General features: G+C 37.2%; 1 protein-coding gene across 3 annotated transcripts; it reads right to left on the bottom strand.

Annotated features, from left to right (window-relative positions):
- Positions 1-337: 337 nt before the first annotated feature.
- On the bottom strand, positions 338-20,802 carry LOC136853201 (actin nucleation-promoting factor WASL-like). 3 transcript variants are annotated; one of them, XM_067128560.1, is made up of 11 exons: positions 20,571-20,802; positions 19,048-19,199; positions 16,686-16,811; positions 13,144-13,269; positions 12,352-12,451; positions 10,871-11,087; positions 9,751-9,853; positions 7,717-7,987; positions 5,300-6,155; positions 2,901-2,996; positions 338-1,814 (listed from the first exon to the last, which is right to left on the bottom strand). In XM_067128560.1, exons 2-9 carry the CDS (start codon positions 19,162-19,164, stop codon positions 5,584-5,586), a joined length of 1,632 nt encoding a protein of 543 aa, XP_066984661.1. In that variant the 5' UTR covers positions 19,165-19,199; positions 20,571-20,802; the 3' UTR covers positions 338-1,814; positions 2,901-2,996; positions 5,300-5,583. The 3 variants fall into 3 exon arrangements, with proteins under 3 accessions (XP_066984661.1, XP_066984663.1, XP_066984664.1); XM_067128562.1 differs by having other exon boundaries at positions 19,048-19,219; positions 20,571-20,794; XM_067128563.1 differs by lacking the exon at positions 20,571-20,802 and adding an exon at positions 19,333-19,526.
- Between the last annotated feature and the right edge of the window lie 1,945 nt (positions 20,803-22,747).

Here is a 22,747-nt window from a genome sequence, read left to right as displayed (position 1 = left end):
CAGCTTATAACAAATAGCCTGCTGTTAAATGACTCACGGCAGCACGGATGAAAAGAGAAATGACATCACTAGTTCAAAAGGGGAATAAATTGAATGACTAAAGCTTCTTTTACTCATTGCAATAAAGACGATGTGCAACCTCTCTCTCTCTCTCTCTCTCTCTCTCTCTCTCTCTCTCTCAATATGTCTTGCAGAAATTTTCATTAAGACATCTTTACACCTCTGGCGTTAATTTTTCCAATATTTTATGAACCTCCTAGATCATAAAAGCAATAACTTGATAGAAATTTGCTGTTTAAGTTATTGCAAGAGAATTTTCGTTAAATAAGACAAAAAATCTTAGTTAATGACTTATATATTTTGTTTATCGTGGTTATGCAATATTACATATATGTTTAACCCTTGTTAAAATACAGTTCAGGAAAATAGTCACATTTTCCAAGTCGTATTTCAATGCTGAGATATATTGCTTTATACAAACATCTCCATTATACAACAGTACTTAGTCAAATGCAAAGAAATATTCTAGACCACTAGTGGTCAGGAGTTACGGAAGTGTTTTGCGATAATATGAGAAGTCGATTTTGTATTTTTATTATCATAATATTACCTGCATATTGTCACAACCCGACAGGTATATATATCTTACTAAATGGTGAGCTATATTTGGAAAAAGTAATTTACATGCCTTACATATGTTGCTTCAGACACAGATGAGGAGACAAATCAGTATTCATTCCGTACAAAACATACAATCTGTATAATACAATGCAATCCTTAGTATTAGCCAGTTCTTAAAGACACAATTCACTCATTTTTCAAGGATAACATTTCGAAATATTTTTACTTTTTTAGCTATTTTCTCGAACGTTCCGTTTGCCTTCAGTCACTATCATATGTCTCTAGTCACTATCATTTGCCTCTAGTCACTATCATTTGTCTCTAGTCACTATCATTTGCCTCTGGTCACTATCATTTGTCTCTAGTTATTATTATTTGCCTCTAGTCACCATCATTTGTCTCTATTCACTATCATTTGCCTCTAGTCACTATCATTTCTTTCTAGCCACTATCACTTGCCTCTGTTCACTGTCAATTGTCTCTAGTTACTATTATTTGTCTCTACTCACTATCATTTGTCTCTAGTCAAAATCATTTGCCTCTAGTCATTATCATTTGTCTCTAGCCACTATCATTTGTCTCTGGTCACTGTCATTTGCCACTAGTCACTATCATTTCTCACTGGTCACTATCATTTGCCTCTAGTCACTGTCATTTGTCTCCAGTCACTATCATTTGTCTCTAGCCACTATCATTTGCCTCTGGTCACTATAATTTGTCTCTAAGTCACTTTCATTTGCCTCTAGTCACTATCGCTTGCCTCTAGTCGCTATCATTTGCCTCTAGTCACTATCTTTTGCCTCTAGTCACTATCATTTGCTTCTAGTCACTATCTTTTGTCTCTGGTCACTATAATTTGTCTCTAGTCACTATCATTTGTCTCTAGCCACAATCATTTGCCTCTAGTCATCATCATTTGTCTCTGGTCACTATCATTTGTCTCTAGTCACTATCATTAGCCTCTAGTCACCGTCGTTTGTCTCTGGTCACTATCAATTCTCTCTAGTCACTATTATTTGCCGCTAGTCACTATCATCCCAGTCATCGTCGTCATCGTCGACTTCAGCACCGCTCTCATCAGAAGACTGGATGAACTGCTCTCTCTTCATCAGTGCATTGTGGAGGTCCAGAGCCCAGCCTTCAAGTTTGACTGGAATATCTGATTCTTCGGCCTTCGACTCCGGAGTTTCAACCTGTATTGGAGAGCCAGTTTGAGGGCTATTAATATCACAGCGCGAGGCAGGAATCGCTATTTACACTACGGGCTGAGAAACTGCTGTTCGTACTACTACTGTTTACTGTGCTTTCGGTTCCTTCAAGTCTTTGACATTCTGTCTCGGAACGAATTATGTCTTGATTTGTTATTATTAGTATTATTATTATTATTCAGAGGATGAACTCTATTCATATGGGACAATCCCGCTACAGGGGCCACCGACTTGAAATTCAAGCTTCCAAAGAACATGGAATCCATTCGAAACAAGTAACGGAAGGTAATGAGAAACACAGAAACGCATGGAAAGTTCACTCAGTAATTCCTGTATTCTATGGAAATACCGTAATACGGAACAGATGTCGATAAAATAGTTAAAATTCAATTCCTTTTCCTAAGCCAACATTTGATGGCTCCTCTACAAATCACAAAATATGTCCCAAGTGCTCAAGGGATGACTCATCCCTTATAGCATAGATTTTTTAAAAGTCTACTCAGTAACAAACAAATAAAAAGTATCTTTTCATTAAATAAAACACCTTTGAGTCAGTAGAGTGAATAGTCATTCAGTATTCCTATAGATTAGATTTGAAAATGATTGGTACTACTTTGGCTTGTTATCTACGCGTCACTTACTCCGAGGTGCTAGTACTAAACATGGCGGAAGCTCCTTGGGACGCCGTGTTTAGTACTAGCCCCTCGGGGAACAAAGTATTATATACGCCCATTTCTATATTGTGAGGTCGACAAATATTAATAAACGATATCTTCGTGCGGCCGTCTACTTTACATTTACCATACGGTGTTTAGTAGGTCTGCTCACTTCCCCCAGATCCCCCATGTAGGCGGAGCTTTGTCTACCTCCTTATTGCGTCAGCAGGTGAATTGCAGTATAGAGTAAGTACCTCTAAGATACGTCATCGCCTACGTAGTCACCCCAGGTGGGGGGAGACTCCACCCAGTAGGGTAGAGACCTTGTCTCTCTTGGCCTTGTTTAATACCATAGCACCTCGGGGTAGGTGACGCGTAGATAACAAGCCAAAGTAGCACCCTTTGCTTTACTCACGTGGGTCAGGGTTACTCCAGTCCGGATCCTTTCCAGCATCTCACTTCTGGCATCACTTGGAGTCTCTTTCCTAGCGGGCTGTGCAGCAGACGCAGACTGCAGGTATAATGGTTACCTTTAATTAATCAATCCTGACAGACAAATAATTTCAGTATAAATACAACTTTAAATAAACAAGAAATTTAGGTGCTACTTTCGCTTGATTTCTACATGGCGGAATTAACCGTAAATTTATCTTCCTTCGCCACAATTTCGGTGCTACTTTGGCTTCTTATCTACATGGCGGAAGCTCCTTGGGACGCCGTGTTTAGTACTTGGCCCTCGGGGATCAGAGTATTATGTACACCCATTCTGTTATTAATATAATCTGTTGACCACGCAATATAGAAATGGGTGTATATAATACTTTTATCGCCGAGGAGCTAGTACTAAACACGGCGTCCCAAGGAGCTTCTGCCATGCAGATAACAAGACAATGTGGCATCAAAATTGAGGTAGTTCTTGTGGCGAAGAAAGACAAATTTACGCTTAATTTCCTAACTTTACTGTCAGTAACAGTGGACCTGAACCTCTTGAAATTTGGAGTGATAATAAAAATGATTCAATTTGAACTAAGAGAAAAGGAACATGTACGATTTGGTATCTAGTGAGGCTAAAGATGTCAGTCTCTACCACCTAGGGATCCATAAAAATCTCTCTGAAATATATACTAAAGATTGTATTCCACATAGGAAAACGAAATATGTAAATGATTAGAATATGCCCAACAGTTTCGTCCTCCAATGGACCTCTTCTTGGAGCGTTTATTAAGGCTTTCCTCAATAAACGCTCCTAGAAGAGGTCAATTGGAGGACGAAACTGTTGGGCATATTCTAACCATTTACATCTTATTTTCCTATGTGGAATACAGCTGAATATTATATCTTTCTGTCCAAGATTACCAATATTATATACAAAAGAAGCATTGTAACAAAACTTAGAATCAGAGCTTGTGTACTTCTAAGATTTACCTAGTCATCAGTGCAAAGACAAGAGCTTGAGGTATGGAAATCTAAGTACAGAGCAAGATTCTGGGACCAAGAAATCAACCCGAGAATAATTCCTTCCAGAACTTATAACTTTTAATAAAAATCAAATTCTGGATCTTCCCTTGATAGCGACCCCCAGCAAAGTTCAGGGGTTGTTATCTAAGACCAATATTTCTTTGGGGTCATTATCTTTATGATATTTACAGTCTTTTGTTTACGTTTTTATGGTCATCCCCAACGGGCTTGTACTAAACACGCCGCAAAGGTGGATACATGCCAGGTTAAAACCCTTGGGGGTCACTATCTAGGAAAGATCCGAAATTCTTATCAAAGTGGAGTGTTGTGGCTCTAGGATCCATGATTCTTTCATGAGTTGCAAGACTTAGAAATCAAGATGGAGATACATTTCTGAATTTGAAATCTAAAGACATACCGATGAGCCGAAGGATCTATATAAATTGTCAGGTTAAGAAGCTGATGTATCTGTAAAGACCTCAGGGAAGATTTTAAGTTTGTACAGAAGTAAACATTCCAGAACTTAGAAATTTACATAGAATCAAGGTTATCACAACTTTACACTGAGGTAAACGTAAATAGTTCAATTGTTGTCAAGGAAAGCTAAAAGAACACTGTGAAATTCAACTTATATAAATTACAGTTAATTACAGTTAGGAAAAATATTGTCATAACTTTTCAGTGATTTCTCAAATCAGGAGTTATTCAGCCTTGTTTGCTAAGTTTATATTTTGCTTCACCTTCTTGTTAAGGAATGAAAATGTGAGGTCACCAAACGGAGGAAAGACTGTCTTACACTGCCCACCTGTATTGCAGTTCAGGAACAAAAATGGAAAAATGCCGATACAGCTCAGTTTCTACAGTTAATGAAAATTGTTTGATAAAAATATAACAGCAAGGATTAGGTACTGTGATACTGAGAATCAATAACGTGTTTCATTTATAGGTAACAAAAGAAATTTAAGTGTTTCCTTTAGTTAACTGTTTATGAGGCAAAATCGAGCTACTTCAGAAAATGCAAATTTGTCAGTTTTTTTTTCTCTAATGCTAACATCGTACAGTTAATCTTAAGACTTCCTCAGTTTAGCGTTGTTAGTTTATGCATTCCAAACGTGCACAACTTCAAATGCTAGTTTTTCAGGCGTCACTGGTAAGTTTTATTCTTTACATCGAAAGCAGAAAATTGTTTAGTTTACAAAACACCTGTTAGTTAAACATCTCGAATGTCTCGCTAACTTTGATGTCTCATAAAGTTTACTGCCATAAACATTTCTGCCTTTGCATTTATCTTGAACTCATGATCATAGTGTACCCCTCTAGACTCTTGCCATGTTTTAAAATGAAAAAGCAAATTACCTTCAAAGCATGACCTCCCCGAATCTGCTGCAGAAGAGCTGAACGTTGGTCGTCAGGTGCACTTGGATTGTTTCTGATAGGAGCAGAACTTGTCCCACTTGGCAAAGGAGGAGGAGGAGGAGGAGGAGGAGGAACAAATCCACTGCCCTGGGCCATTTGCTGAGGACGAGCAGCTATTTCATTACTATATGGCATTGGTGGAGGAGCTAGTGCTGATCCCCTACCACTTGGCAATGGTGGAGGAACTGGCACTGACCCACTCATAACAGGCATTGGTGGAGGAGCTAGTGCTGATCCCCTACCACTTGGCAATGGTGGAGGAACTGGCACTGATCCACTAACACTGCGTATGGATGGGGGAGCAGGTGTTGATCCCTTAGCACTGTGGAAATGTGAAGGTACTGCTGATGCTTTTCCATTGGCCAAAGAAGGTGAAAGGGGAGATGACCCATAACCACCTGATGTACGTGGTGGAGGTGCTGGTCCACTGTTGCTATATGTGGATGGGGAGGTGGTGCAAAGCCCCTAGGTAACAGTGGCGAAGGTGGTGAGAAAGCTTCGATTGGTGGAGAGTGAGGAGAACGCGGAGTACCAGATTTACTGTATGCCTGCGATGGCCGAGAATGTCCCGGACCTGGCGCATTCTGTATGACTGGTAGCTGACGGCCACTAGGAGTAGTGGGGAAACGCTGGTGACCTTCATTAGGAGTTGCTTTTGACGAATATAAAGAGAGCATTTTTCCGTGATTTGAATGATGAGATACGCTCCTGGGTGGCGGTGGCACAGGAGCGTTGGGCAGACTTGTTCCGGAGGGCGTATCTCTCGGAGGCACGGGAGGACGGTAGGTGGAATATTCTAAGAAAAGTGATGATAGAATATCATGTAAGCCAAGCATAAATACGTATTGAGAAAAGCAGAATCAGATAAACTTAGTATGTTGACAAGCCTGTGTTGCTGAGTAATAGTGCATAACTGGTACAACTTAAGTTCAACAGCATTGAAATCTCAGGGGACTAATGTAAGCATATCAGTCACTTCAAAGTTCTGTACTACCATAGAGTCCATTATTGTATACACTCCTGGCCAAAAACTTGGCTAAAATAATTAGAGATCAAATGCAAACTCTAAAACGAAATGTAGGTGATGAGAGAGAAACCTTGATGATTCTTGTGTAATTATGGTCCTGGACACCCGTTACTAAACTTGTTGAAAAAAATCAGATAACCTTCAATTTGGACTAAAGTATATTTTAGTCAAGGACTAAATATATTCCAGTTAAGGAATACATTTTTTTGAACTTACAGTATAACCAAATGCTTTCAAGTACCATCATTAGTGCTGACAATCCCTTAACAGGCCTCTCTATCAATCAGATCCGAGATTAAGTCTACAAAAAGGCTTAGATCTTTCCTAGATAGTGACCCCCAACAAAGTTTGGGGGTCGTTATCTAGGACTAATATTTTGGGGGGGTCATTATCTTTATGATATTTACAGTCATTTGTTTATGTTTTTATGGTAATCCCCAACTGGCTGTAATAAACACGCCGCAAAGGTGGATGCATACCGAGTTAAAACCCATTAGGCCCACTATCTAGGAAAGATCCAAGAGCTTCAATAACGAAACTCAGTTTATCTGGATAACAAACATCTCTTGTCTATGAAGATAATAAGATATACCTTGAAAGTATTAATTGCTCAGTGCTTCCAGGAGCTATTGGGAAAGATGACTTATGTGCTTATGTGTAAGAAGTATGAGATGAAGTATCATTGCATTTTAAACATGCTGCGTGTAGAAAGGAGCATGTTAAATCAATGAAAATTACATACACCTCAAGTGACTTTGTTACTTCTGACTTGATGGTAAAGGATAAGCTGATTGTGTCATACATATTTTTCATTAACATATATATATATATATATATTATATATATATATATATATATATATATATATATATATATATATATATATATATATATATATTATATATTTACTGCACGATGAGATTTTGCATTAAACACTTTAGTAGAAAATTTATTGTAGCCACATTCTCAACATTAATACTTTACTATACACATTAAAAACCACTTTTGCAAAGGCTGCCCCCTACCCGCCAATAAACCCTGTAAATAAATGAAGGAAAAATATAAGGTTTCAACGAAGGCTGTAAGAACAGAAATCAAGCATCATTGCTAAAATCATACTAATGTTAGCAGACATAGCCTATCCATAATCTCTTTCTTCCATCTTACTTTCGTCAACCGCCTCCTAACAGTTGAATAGTAGTGCGACTGCGAGGTTTTCTCCTGTCACACTCTTCAAACCTTTTCACTGACAATTCCCTTTCAGCACTGAATGACCTCATAGGTCCCAGCGCTTGGCCTAAATTCTATATTCTATTCTATCCTACATTACCTGGTGGCAACGTTGGTGGCGCCTCTGGTGGCGGCATGTTGAAACTAGAACTGGGAGACCTGTCCTCTTCTATGTCTGGGAAGCCACGACTGAGCCTATGGGCTGAACTGGGTTTGCTGACTGGCAGTCTGTAGGATTCGACTCCACCACGATGGGTCGAGAGCTTCCTGTTCATCTTGCGGACCTCCTCCATGCCACCAACGTTTTCGATAAAGTGCATAACGTACCTCTGAGTTTTGGGCTCCGACATTTCCTGATTATCAACTCCAATCTTTTTAAAGAAGAGAAAGGGGTAGCTGGAGATTAATAAATTAGTAAAAGTATCGGATCTTTCCAAGTTAGTGACCACCAAGGGTTTAACCCGGTATGTATCCACCTTTGCGGCGTGTTTAGTACAAGCCCATTGGGGATGACCGTAGAAACATAAACAAAAGACTGTAAATGTCAGAAAGATAATGTCCTCCAAGAAATATTAGTCCTAGATAACGACCACCGGCAAATCTAGGAAAGATCCAAAGTGTCTCAGTACCTGTCATCTTGGTTTTCAAATAACTAAGAGATTTACTGCAATGATAAGAAAAGACTGAACAAGATTCTTAACATGATACAATGCAACTGAAGTTCAGATACACCACAGATGCTAAAGGCCTATAACTAATAATTGTTCAGCAAAACTATAAATAACTGGGAGCAAGTGTAGACTGCAAGACAAGAGCAGGAATCCCATAACAGCAAATGTTTACCAAATCTCAGTCAAACTTAAAAAGCGGGTTTGAAATTCTTGAATCTCACTCTAAGATCAACCCATAGTTGGTAGTGACGTCAGTAGGCTACACCTCATGTGTTGTGCACTGCAGGCATTACTTAAGGTTCTTTGCAGCGTCCCTTCAGCCCCTAGTTGCAACCACTTTCATTCCTTTTACAGAACCTCCATTCATATTCTCTCTCTTCCATCTTACTTTCCACCCTCTTCTAACAATTATTCCATAGCTCAACTGCGAGGTTTTCCTCCTGCCCACCTTTGTAACCTTTCTCTCAATTTCCCTTTCAGCGTTGAATGACCTTATGGGTCTCAGCGCTTGGCCTTCGGCCTAAATTGTATATTCTATTCTATTTTTCTATTATAAGAACAAAAAACATTTAAATCTACTCATTTTCACCCAGTAGCGATGCAAACATCACCACCAACTGCTTAAAAGTGCCAAATTAATTCCCTCTTCGTGAACTGAAAACTTTGTATGAAAAATTGGTCAAATATTCAACAAAACTCCCTTTAGGCCTGCAAGCTTATCTGATAGGAAAGTGCACATGCCTTGTTATCGACACCTTCACAAATCTCCGTTGGGCCTTGATAGATTTCAAAATAATCCCACTCACTCACTCCGATGGTTCTCGGGCCTCTTGGTGACCCATGGCCGCTTGCACCAGGTCTCTCCACGTTCCCCTGTCGAGGGCTGAATCTCTCCAGTTATTCTGAGGATCGTCCACTTCCAGTCTCATAGATCTCTGAACACATTACCTTTTGATCTTATCCTTTGGTCTCCCCACCAGTCTTCTCCCTTCCCCTGATCCTTCCATAACCACTTTAGGCATTCTGCCTTCTTCCATTCTAACCACTGTCCAGCCCAACATATCCTCTGCGATCTTACACAGCCAGTTATTAGCGGTTGTCTGGTTACATCTCTCATTTCATGCGCCTTGCCTTCTTCTCCAAACACCTTCACTTATGTCTAAAATGTTATTTTCACAATAATCCGGAAATGAAAATGCTGAAATGCTGAACTACAGATCTGACTTACTTACAATGAGGAGGACATTAGTACCCAAATTTCAGATTTACTGATAAATAATGACAAAACTTTTTCATCACTGACTTGAACTATCAAGTCAAGCTGGTAATCTCAGTAAACGACTTGTCTATTTTAACTGCATTGCTTTCAATGGGATCCTTTTGGAAACTAGGCATAGCTTTTTGCAAAAAGTGTGAAAATTGTGGGCCTTAAATATTTACACAACTAATTTATTTGTACTTACATTCTTTAGCAATTCCTCAATATCTGGGTTAATGTTGAATACAGAATCTAGGCCGGCATGACTGATGTGCTTAAAATCTGTAGGCCGACCAATTTCAAGCCTCCTTTTGGGAGAAGAGGATTTTATGATAAGATGATAACATTATTTAGTATATCTATAGCCTGAAGCAATAAGGTGCAAGGTGAGTGTTTTTAACTTGTGATAACAAAATCTCAAATAAAAATGTCGAAACTTGTAGTAATAAAACTCCAAATGAAATATTTATTAACTAATGAAGTAAAACCTTTTGACATTTGATGTAAGATTCTAAATGAGTTGTTTATGATCTAGAACAGTGGTTTTCAGCCTTGGGGGAATTTCAGGGGGGGTGGGGGGAATTGTGACCACAAATTGGCATGCTCAATCTGGCTCTAGGACCACACAAAACGCAGTGGGCATCAGTCTGCACTACTGAGAGGTTACGTTGGGCTTTCTCTCCGCTAGCTTGTGTGCAAGGGTGCATGGGCCAGAAAAGTTTGAGAACCACTGATCTAGCAGAATTAAGGCCCATAGGAAAATTACTTTGGAGTGGAAGACTAATAACTTTACCTAGTTAGCCATAATGAACTATGCAGAACCAAATGTAATCTGGGTCACTCTCGGCCGAGTGAAATGAAACACAAGAATTATGGTGAACAGAAAGAAAAAAATGACTGACTTTTAGAAGAATGCTTTTGATTTTGACCTCAGAAAAGTTTGCTTTAGGGCTCAAGTTGTTCAAGACAAAAGAGAGTTCCATTTGCTGCCTTGACAACTATACAGAAAATTCATATCTTAATTTCCATGAAGTTTTCAAAGGGATGAGAACTGGTGCGAATGTAATGCAGAGCTTTGTCCCAGGTATCTTTCCTAGATAGTGACCCCCCAAGGGTTTTCACCCAGCATGTATCCACCTTAGCGGCATGTTTAGTACAAGCCCGTTGGGGATTACCATAAAAACGTAAACAAAAGACGGTAAATATCATAAAGATAACAACCCCCAAGAAATATTAGCCCTAGATAACGAGCCCTGAAAGCCCTTGGGGGTCACTGCCTAGGAAAGATCCTTTTAAAGCTCCTGAGAAGAGGTTATAATATCCACCTTGGTTTTTCTTTGTACGGATTGCCATATTTGTCCATCAGCTTCTTCATTCCCCTGATGGTTCGGTATTTCGAAGATTTCGATTGCTGCTGCTCCTTCAGATCTTGTTGCTGTTGCTGTTGAAGGCGGTGCTGGCTGACCTTCTCTTGATACTGCTGTTCCTGTTGCTGTTGCAGCATCAGCTTCTGCTGATTCAACATCGCTTCCCTCTTCCTTTCTGAAATTATTATTATTATTATTGTTATTATTATTCAGAAGACGAAGTCTATTCATATGGAACAAGCCCACCACAGGGGCCACTGACTTGAACTGCAAGCTTCCAAAGAATATGGTGCTCATTAGGAAGAAAAGGTAAAAGGAAACACTGCTGTGATAAGATATGAATGGCTTTTGAGGAATGTAACCTTACCAGGCGTTTCATTCGTCACGGTTGCGATTAGAATTTCCGTCCTTTTTCGTACATTACTTTGAAATCTGTGGTTCCATCATGGCGAATGAAACAACTGGTAAGGACACTTTTCTCAAAGGCCATTCATATCTTACTACAGCAGGATTTCCCTTCACCGTTTCTTCCTAATGAACACCATGTTATTCTTTGGAAGCTTGAATTTCAAGTCAGTGGCCCCTGTGGCAGGCTTGATCCATATGGATAGGGTTCATCTTCTGAATAATAATAATAATAATAATAATAATAATAATAATAATAATAATAATAATAATAATAGTTAGGCACTGATCATTTTTTTCATGATTGCTGGTCAGACAGAATCATAGAGATATAATAATTGGTGGTGACTGAAAAGTAAACCGCAATCAATACTCCGTACGGGTCACGCTAAGAGAGAAATCGAGCCTCTTGCAATACCAATATGATAGTATTTACAGACATTTTCTCCTGCTAAATGATCTACGGCCATTCCCTGGAGTAGAATATGAAATTTAGGCCTAAGGCCAAGTGCTGGGACCTATGAGGTCGTTCAGCTCTGAAAGGGAAATTGACAATAAGAAGGTCTGAAAGGTGTAACAGGAGGAAAACCTCGCAGTTCCACCACGAAACAATTGTTAAGAGAGGGTGGAAAGTCAGATCGAAGAAAGAGAATAGGAACGGAGAACGAAAGAAGTTAATTTCCGAAACTATGTTCAAAATACAGATGCTCCTCTACTTACAAATAAGTTACTTTCAGAACGGCTGCGCGTATCTTGGTCTGTTCGTAAGTCCGCTTTGATATGCACAGTCAATACGCACAGTACTGTTTGAGTTTTTTCATAATAAAACACAATACTAATACTGTACTGTATTTTATAAAATATTTTATTAATACGAATGATATATAAAACCTAAATATTTTAATAAAATTAGAATAATAATGCAATAAAATAGTTTTCATTTACAATTACGGTTGCTCGTATCTCTGAAAGTTCGTAAGTTGAAAGTTCGTAAGTAGAGGAGCGCCTGTAACCAAATATGCGTTTTTATTTACCGTCTCGCCTCCTCTGCCTCCCGGTCAGGAGATTCTGGACAGCTGTGCTGAATAACCAAGCTTCTTCATCGTCTGCGAAATTCAATCCAATAATTCTTTCCTGTATTTCGTTTTAAAAAGAGCAATATGAAACGATTATTAATTTCATTATTGGCTTTTGAATCTGATGTAATATAACAACAATAATAAATAAAAAATCTCGTAATAGCATGAGTTACTAAAATGGTGAAGAAACTCACAGCGATGAAAATGTAATATATACTCATATATGTGTGCGTGGGTGTGTAATATACAGTATATATATATATATATATATATATATTATATATATATATATATATATATATATATATATATATATATATATATATATATATATATTGCACACCCACACACACACACACACACACACACACACACACACATATATATATATATATATATATATATATATATATATATATATATATATATATATATACAAACATGAGCTTTCGAGAACCTTCTCGAGTATGTTCTCGAAAGCTCTCTTTTGTATAAACTGTATATCTAATACATATATACTTTTACACCTTTGTGGATTTCTTCACCAATAATAATAATAATAATAATAATAATAATAATAATAATAATAATAATAATAATAATAATCCAATTATTTGTAGCTATATATAAATTACCTCTGCAGCTTGAAGTATAATTTTGTGGAAGTAAGTATTTCTTAACTGAGATCTTTGAAATAAGTTAAGTTGCTTTCCTTCAGAAGATAATAATTATTAGTTGTATACTCACATCTCCCTCAAACTGATGGAAAGATTCTTTAGACACAGTGTAAATAAACTCTCTATAAATCTCCTGCTCCATCAACAAGGGCGGCAGATTGTGCGTCTGTTGAGTGCAGACTTCAACATCGAATACCTGTACAGAACCAAACAAAAATAATGAAACCGGGAATGAACATGTTTCTTCTCATTCAGCAGTTCGTATGGCTTTGGCCTCGAGACCAGTTCGAACGTATGACTATCGTTTATTAATGAATGTAAGGGAGACCGTGACTAGAGCCCATTGCAACTGATGTAGGCACTGTAGGCACTACTGAGGTTCTCTGCAGCGTCCCTTCCATGGCCCTTAGCTGCAACCCCCTTTCGTTCCTTTTACTGTACCTCCGCTCTTATTCTCTTTCTTCCATCTGGCTTTCCTCAACCCTCTCCTAACAGTTGTTTTCTAGTGCAACTGTGAGGGGTTCCTCCTTTTACACCTTTCAACCCTTCTAAGTGTCAGTTTCAGTTTCAGCGCTGAATGACCTCATAGGTGCCAGCTCTTGGCTTTTGGCCTAAACTGTGTAGTCTATTCTGTGACTAACACCAAACCAGTGCGACCCTACCTGCTGAGACTCATCAGCCACAAGATTTCTGTGTATAACTTGTTTACCTGTAAATATTTACATATTACTTGAATCTCGAGTACTTTCAGGTCCTAACTGTGACCCTTTTTCAAGAGATGTGAAGGTGGTCAGGCTGGTTCAAGGCCCAGCAATCTTCTGGAACTTCTCTCTGTGCTGTCAGTTATATGATGGCTGTCCTGGTTTCCATTCTCTTGAGAGTTGTTAATCCCCTCCTGTTGGCCTGATATCCTGATCTGATTGTCAGTGGGATTAACCCTTGTGGTAAGTGAGTGGTCACCATCGGTCTGTTGGACAGGAGACCTAACCTCCAGGCCAGAAGGGTCGATCTTAGCTTCTTTTAATATTAAAGCTCGGCTTATGGGATCTTCTGAGGTAAATCCTTTGTTTCCTTCTATCACTTTAATCTCTCTGATGAGTGCCCCTTCCACCACCCTCCCATGACTGATGTTATTGCTTTTGTATATAAGCCTACTGTTTTTAAAATCCATCCTATGGTCCTGTGAGTTGAGCTGTGCTGCCCTTCTGTGTTCCTGGATTCTAGTCCTTATTCTTCTACCTGTTTCACCCACATATTTATCTCCACAATTGTTGCCATTAATTATGTATACCCAACTATCTCATCTGCATTACTGTCTTCTCCTTCTAATTTATTTTTACATACTTTGTTTTTTACGGTGTTGTCAAAGGTATACACAAATTTATATTTGATTTCTTTTCATTTTTGATGTAATTTGTTTCATTTTAGGCATATAAGGGAGGGAAACTATTTTCTTGTTTTCTGTATCCCATGTACTCTCTGCATTTTCCCTGTAAAAAAATCCTCCTAGCTTTGTTGAGTGCCCTTTTTCTGAACCATTCCGGGTATGCTAATGTGTCAAAGCTTTTATCAATGTAATTTATTTCTTTATCCATCTTACAAGGGTCACACGTTCTCATTGCCCTAAGAAATAAACCTGCTAGAACACCCATTTTTATATCATGACTATGAAAAGAGAAGAAATGAATATACGAGTTTGTGTGTGTGCGGGCTTTCTATATGTGCTGAATTCATAATTTCTTTCCTTTCTATCAGGATGTCTAAAAAGGGTAGTTTATTGTTGTTAGTTTTCTCTAGAGTGATTTGGATGTTGTTATCAAAACTACTGAGTTCGTCTAGAAAAGTTTCTATTTCACTTTCATCACCCTGCAGAATGGGAAAAATATCATCCACATATCTCCACCAACCTTTCAGTTTTAAGTTAGGGACATTAATATTAGGAACTAGATTGGTCTCAAAATATTCCGTATAGATATTAGCGAGTATTGGTGATAATGAGGACCCCATAGCTACTCCATATTTCTCTTTGTATACTTGTCCCTCAAACGTAAAATAAGTATCACTAACACATAATTTGAAACTCAAGGAAGACACTTATTTAATATTAAAAGAAGCTAAGATCGGCCCTTCTGACCTGGAGGTTAGGTCTCCTGGCCAACAGACCGATGGTGACCACTCATTTACCACAGGGTTAATCCCACTGACCATCAGATCAGGATATCAGACCGACAGGAGGAGATTAACAACTCTCAAGAGAATGGAAACCAGGACGGCCATCATATAAATGACAGCACAGAGAGAGAAGTTCCAGAAGATTGCTGGGCCTTGAACCAGCCTGACCAACTTCACATCTCTTGAAAAAGGGTCACAGTTAGGACCTGAAAGTACTCGAGATTCAGGTAATATGTAAATATTTACAGGTAAACAAGTTATATACAGGAATCTTGTGGGTTTCTCTTTCCATCTTCAGAAGAAAACTGGAAGAAGTTTTTGAATAGTAATAATATAAACATATTTACAGACTTGTTCTCCAGCAGAGAAATATTCTTATTCGTTTATGTAATCCATAAATCACTCAATATGTAAGTAGCAATGAGGAATATACAAAATTTTTAGGCATGCAAGTATTGGGTAACTGGGACAGCAGGAGGTTCCTGCAGGTAGGGGCGCATAATGAGGAAGAGATAATCATTAGATTAGTCAGCCACAAACACACAACTCAAAATACTAAGGAAAGGAACATGAGATATATAATGAACATTCTGTAGAGTAAAGATAAGTTTAAATGAGATATAATGAACATTCTGTAGAATAAAGATGAAGTTTAAATGAGATATAATGAACATTCTGTAGAATAAATAAGAAGTTTAAATGAGATATAATGAACACGTAGAATAAAGATGAAGTTTAAATTAGATATAATGAACATTCTGTAGAATAAATAAGAAGTTTAAATGAGATATAATGAACATTCTGTAGAATAAAGATGAAGTTTAAATGAGATATAATGAACATTCTGTAGAATAAAGATGAGTTTAAATGAGATGTAGTGAACATTCTGTAGAATAAAGATGAAGTTTCAATGAGATATAGTGAACATTCTGTAGAATAAAGACGAAGTTTCAATGAGATATAATGAACATTCTGTAGAATAAAGACGAAGTTTCAGTGAGATATAATGAACATTCTGTAGAATAAAGATGAAGTTTCAATGAGCTATGATGAACATTCTGTAGAATAAAGAGGAAGTTTCAATGAGCTATGATGAACATTCTGTAGAAAAAAGAGGAAGTTTAAATGAGATATAATGAACATTCTGTAGAATAAAGGTGAAGTTTAAACGAGATATAATGAACATTATTTAGAATAAAGATGAAGTTTAAATGAGATATAATGAACATTCTGTAGAATAAAGAGGAAGTTCAAATGAAATACAATGAACATTTTGTAGAATAAAGACGAGGTTTAAATGAGATATATATATAATGAACATTCCATAGAATAAAGATAAAATTTAAATGAGATACAATGAACTGTCTGTAGAACAAAGACGAAGTTTAAATGAGATATAATGAACATTCTGTAGAATAAAGATGAAGTTTAGATGCATACCTGTATGAAATAAGACCTCCGGCTGTTGTCCTTGACGAAAGCTGCAATGCCAACGCCAAGTTTGCTCCAAACCTGAGGATTTGCAGCCATAGTGAAATACACTTCGACGACGGCTGTGGCTTGAGACTGAAAAATAACATTGGCTGAGTAAAAGAATTTTCAAGCAAATAGAAGTTAAAATATGTGATTGAGTGCCCACTTCATGGCGACATCCAGTGCTTTATTAATTGAAAACGGACCTGTCAGTGGAAATAGTAGGATATCTATCTATCTATAATAATAAAATCCGAGTGGGTCTTGCTTGTCCTCCCTGGGTGACAGTAGGGGAGATATGACACAGCCACCCACCCCCTGCAAACCGGTTTATCCGCCCCAGGGGGGGGGGTAGGTAGGGGTGGCAGCGGGTTAAGTAGGCGATCAGGAGGGTAGGGGAGACGTCCACCCTCCTCCTGCAAACCTATTTGTTCGCCCCGGGTGGGGGCAGGGTAGGTAGGGGATCGGAAGGGTATGGTAGACAACGGCACCGGGTTCCAGCGCGCGTAGCATACGCCAATAAGCTCGTTTAACGCAATTCCAAGAATAGAGCAGAATCTTATCTCTTGCAAAGCTTTGATTTTCCTGATATTATGATTTACGATTTGTCATCGGAACTGATACAAAGAGTCTGTCAGACGAATCATATTGTCTACGGACATTATCTTTCGTTATCAAGAAACAATAACAAAAATACATTGTATATCTGAAAAAGACTGCCATGTTTACCCCAAAAAATCTAATGATTAAACTAACTATATATTATCAATAAATAGTAAAAGAATAAATTTTTGTAACATGATGAATGAATATTTTAATGTATATATTAACAAATAAAAGTAAGATGCTTTATATCTGGTTTGCGAGCATAAATTCGAATAAAACCATACAACACACCCGGGAAATCAGCTGTCAGTCATAAATGCAAAATGCTTTTTAGTTTCCTGTAAAAGGAAACTATGAGATGGCTATGTGTTTGTCCGTCCGCACTTTATTCTGTCCGCCCTCAGATCTTAAAAACTGCTGAGGCTAGAGGGCTGCAAATTGGTATGTTGATCGTCCACCCTCCAATCATCAAACGTTCCAAATTGTAGCCCTCTAGCCTCAGTAGTTTTTATTTTATTTATATGGTTAAAGTTAGCCATGATAGTGCGTCTGACACCACTATAGGTACCCAACAACACAGGCCACCACCGGGGCGTGGGTGAAAGTTTCATGGTCCTCGGGTGAGATTTTCATACAGCATTATACACTGTACAGAAAACTCGTTCCGCCGAAGAAACTTCATCCATGAAAGTCAAGGAAAAAAAGATTATGAAGAGACCTCAAAAAAGTAATTTATTTTCAACTACATCAAATGATATTATATGAAGTAAGATTTATCAGTCTTTGATGAAAGATAAAAAAAAAACTGTCAAACTTATATTCAGTTATGATGAAAGATAAGATGGAGCTTCTTAAACATTTTCTTTTTTATTTCGTTAAAACACAAAGTAAAAAACAAGTAAAAAATACGCCAAAGTTTCTTCGGCGCAATCGAGTTTTCTGTACATCGTATAATGCTGTATGAAACTCTTATCGCTCAGTTGCTCCCCAGATGCGGTCAAGTGAAAGTGCGCCACCGACGCCTCCGGAAAGCGCTGCCAGATGCATGATCCATGGCTAACCTTAACCTTAAATAAAATAAAAACTACTGAGGCTAGAAGGCTGCAATCTGGTATGTTTGATGATTGGAGGGTGGGTGAGCAACATACCAATTTGCAGCCCTCTAGCCTCAGTAGTTTTCAAGATCTGAGGGCGGACAGAAAAATTGCGGACGGACAGACAAAGCCATCTCAATAGTTTTCTTTTACAGAACACTAAAAACGTAAATGCTTTCTTGTACCTCGCTGTCGAACTTCTCAGTTCCAGAGGTCCTTTATTCCTCACACCGTGGGACTGTGGAACAGCCTCCCTTCTGAGGATGTCGTGCAATTGGAACTTCTTCAGAAGTTCAAGCGAAGATGCAATGCATTACTACCCAATACAGTTCTCCTTGGATTTTAATACATTTTTATCGTTTTATTAATTTATTAATATATTTTTTTTTTAATTATTGGGATCTCTTCTTTCCGTATTTCCCTTTACTTCCTCTTACACCTTACTCATGAACACCTTAATATTCTTTGGAAGTGGCCCCTTTCGGCTTGTTCCGTATAAATAGGGATCGTATTCTCTGAATAATAATAATAATAATAATAATAATAATAATAATAATAATAATAATAATAATAATAAGAGGAGAAAGAAATGAAATTTCAAGAACAAACTCCCCTCGACTTTGGCCTACCTGACATCTCGGCTGCAAAGCTCTGAAGACATTTTCGTTCTCCTCGTTGCTGAGAATGAGAGAGATGGCGTGAGGGGGAGGCGGTTTCTGCGCAGGCTGATGAGAGAGCGTACTCATCTTCGCTGAAGATCAGAGGCTGAGATGGTCTGGACCTGCAGAGAAAATATCGGGTCTTTTATGGGATTACTTACTGGCTCTCTCTCTCTATATATATATGTGTGTGTGTATATATATATACATATACACAGTATACATACTGTGAATAAAATGGTGATGAAAGATTACCGGTCAGATATTAATGTTAACAGCGTACTACGCAGGAGATGTGGGAAGGGGTGCCCAAATGGGTGTCACAGGGTCGACTGGGATGTGGCAACGCATTCAACGGATATGAAAAATCAGGTTCCCTCCGTAACCAAGGTATTCAAAAGCAAAGGTACTGTCGATTTCCGATGTAGTTCTTGAAAAGCTAAGAAAACCTTGGCTGGTTTTCATTTGGGAAAATTGGATGGTAAAATAAGGTAGAAGTTGATCAAGTTGTCTTTGGTATTGATGCTCATTACTGTTTCATGATGTCTTTTACTTCTGTTTCTCTTGCAGATATCTTTATCAACTTTCTTCTCGGTATCTTTATGAAAGAAAGGCGATGAAACAACAACTTTCTTTCGGGTATCTTTATGAAAGAAAGGCGATGAAACAACAACTTTCTTTCGGGTATCTTTATGAAAGAAAGGTGATGAAACAACAACTTTTTTTCAGGTATCTTTATGAAAGAAAGGCGATGAAACAACAACTTTCTTTCAGGTATCTTTAAAAAAAGGAAGGTGATGAAACAGGAACTTTCTTTCAGGTATCTTTAAAAAAAAAGGTGATGAAACAACAACTTTCTTTCAGGTATCTTTATGAAAGAAAGGCGATGAAACAACAACTTTCTTTCAGGTATCTTTATGAAAGAAGGGTGATGAAAACACAACTTTCAGATATCTTTATAAAAAAAGTGATGAAACAACACCTTTCTTTCAGATATCTTTATGAAAGAAAAATGATGAAACAACATTTTTCTTTCAGATAACTTTCTTTCAGGCATCTTTATGAAAGAAAGGTGATGAAACAACACCTATCTTTCGAGTATCTTTATGAAAGAAAGGTGATGAACAACACCATTCTTTCAGATATCTTTAAAAAAGAAAGGTGATGAAACAACACCTTTCTTTCAGACATCTTTATGAAAGAAAGGTGATGAAACAACCCCTTTCTTTCAGATACCTTTAAAAAAGAAAGGTGACGAAGCAACACCTTTCTTTCAGATATCTCTAAAAAAGAAAGGTGATGAAACAACACCTTTCTTTCAGATACCTTTAAAAAAGAAAGGTGATGAAACAACACCTTTCTTTCAGATATCTTTAAAAAAGAAAGGTGATGAACCAACACCTTTCTTTCAGATACCTTTAAAAAAGAAAGGCGACGAAACAACTTACACGGCGTTATAAGATCTCGCACGATCCAGTTTTTATTTGACTCACTTGTGAATGAGCTGGGGACTTCCACTGAAGGATGACGAGTTCAAGTTGTCTTATTTAACCAGCGTTCATGACTTCTGTTTCACCGTCGAACTGGGGTTGATGAATTCCCATGAAGCACCATCTGCACTGTGATGTGACACTTCGAAATATGACAGAATGATTGATTTTATGAAGACCTGCGAAGGACGCTGACTGCGTTCAAAAGAACACTGACCAATTAAAGAGTAACTTTACCTTTGGATTTATCAGATGATTGATTAGATTAGTCAGGAATGCCAACGCTGCCGCACTTGTGGAAAGATTAGATTAATCAGGGGTACCAACCGCAATTCAAATACTTTTTTTTTTTTAATTTTCGTATTCAGGCTTCTGGACTTGATTTCTGTAACCACATGAGATCTCTAGCTGGAAATTAATTGTATGCAATCTGTTTTTAGTTTTCTGTAAAAGAAAACTATTGAGATGGCTTTGTCCGTCCGTCCGCACTTTTTCTGTCCGCCCTCAAATCTTAAAAACTACTTAGGCTAGAGGGCTGCAAATTGGTATCTTGATCATTCACCCTCCAATCATCAAACATATCAAATTGCAGCCCTCTAGCTTCATTAGTTTTTATTTGATTTAATGCTAAAGTTAGCCATGATCGTGCTTTAGACAACGATATGGGATAGGCCACCACCGGACCGTGGCTGAAAGTTTCATGGGCCGGGGTTCATACAGCATTATACCTAGACCACCAAAAGATAGATCTATTTTCGGTGGCCTTGATTATACGTTGTACCACCTATACAGAAAACTCGATTGAGCCGAAGAAACTCCGGCGCATATTTTACTTGTTTTTAAATTGTTATTATTTTTAATATTTTCTTTACTATTATTCTCCATATTAGTGCTGTCATTAGCATTACTGTGAATACTATTTACTCTACTTCTTCAGCAACTGTGTGGATATTGCCAATTAGCATCTTTATCATGTTATCTCGTGTATCTACATTATATATATATATATATATATATATATATATATATATATATATATATATATATATATATATATATATATATATATATATATATATATATTTGTACATTCCGGGTATATGGCCCTGAGCTGAAATAAAGGATATTATCAAAAACGTTGGACTATACAACTTTTTACTGCTTCTGCAAGACTATTCCACGTTGCCACATCTATCACTGAGAATGATCAGAGAAGAGGAAAGTCTGCAGATCTGATCATTTTATTATCTGATTACCGTTGAGAATGAGCTGTGACTTGACACAGGTAGATAATTCAGATATTAGAACGAATATTTTGACTTTCCTTGATTTTCTGGGCTTTCCAAGGGATTGTTACTGTTTTCCTGTTGTCGTTATTATTATTATTATTATTATTATTATTATTATTATTATTATTATTATTATTATTATTAGTAGTAGTAGTAGTAGTAGTAGTAGTAGTAGCAGTAGTAGTAGTATTGGTAATAGTAGTATTAGTAGCAGTAACTAGTCATGTGAAACAAGTCATAAACTTGCAAAGCATGATTACATAGATTATAATAATAATAATAATAATAATAATAATAATAATAATAATAATAATAATAATAATATCAAATCTCTCAGCTCATGGGCGTATCTCACGCATTTACAGAATTCATACACAATGGAAACGAGTTCAGATAAGAGAACTCCCAGCAGCTGAGATTGTGGGAAGGTAAATTTGGTTTCATATATTTCAGTGGAGATTCTATTAGACACAGAGGGCCATGACATTTACACAGATCTGGAACGTGACCCATAGTAGATTTTACGTCCCCAGCCCTAAATAAAAACAAAACCCTCAGTTATATATATATATATATATATATATATATATATATATATATATATATATATATATATATATATATATATATATATGTATGTATGTATATATATATATATAATATATATGTGTATATATGAATATATGTATATATGTATATATATATATATAATATATATATATATATATATATATATATATATATATATATATATATATATATATATATATAGAGAGAGAGAGAGAGAGAGAGAGAGAGAGAGAGAGAGAGAGAGAGAGAGAGAGAGAGAGAGAGAGAGAGAGAGAGATTATATAAAAAGTTATTCATTAATGTAAAGAAGATGTTTACAAA

The sequence above is a fragment of the Macrobrachium rosenbergii genome, chromosome 26, assembly GCF_040412425.1.
Source record: "Macrobrachium rosenbergii isolate ZJJX-2024 chromosome 26, ASM4041242v1, whole genome shotgun sequence".
Lineage (NCBI taxonomy): Eukaryota > Metazoa > Arthropoda > Malacostraca > Decapoda > Palaemonidae > Macrobrachium > Macrobrachium rosenbergii.
The sequence above is the reverse complement of the archived record's forward strand: the minus strand, read 5'-3'. Positions and strand labels throughout refer to the sequence as shown.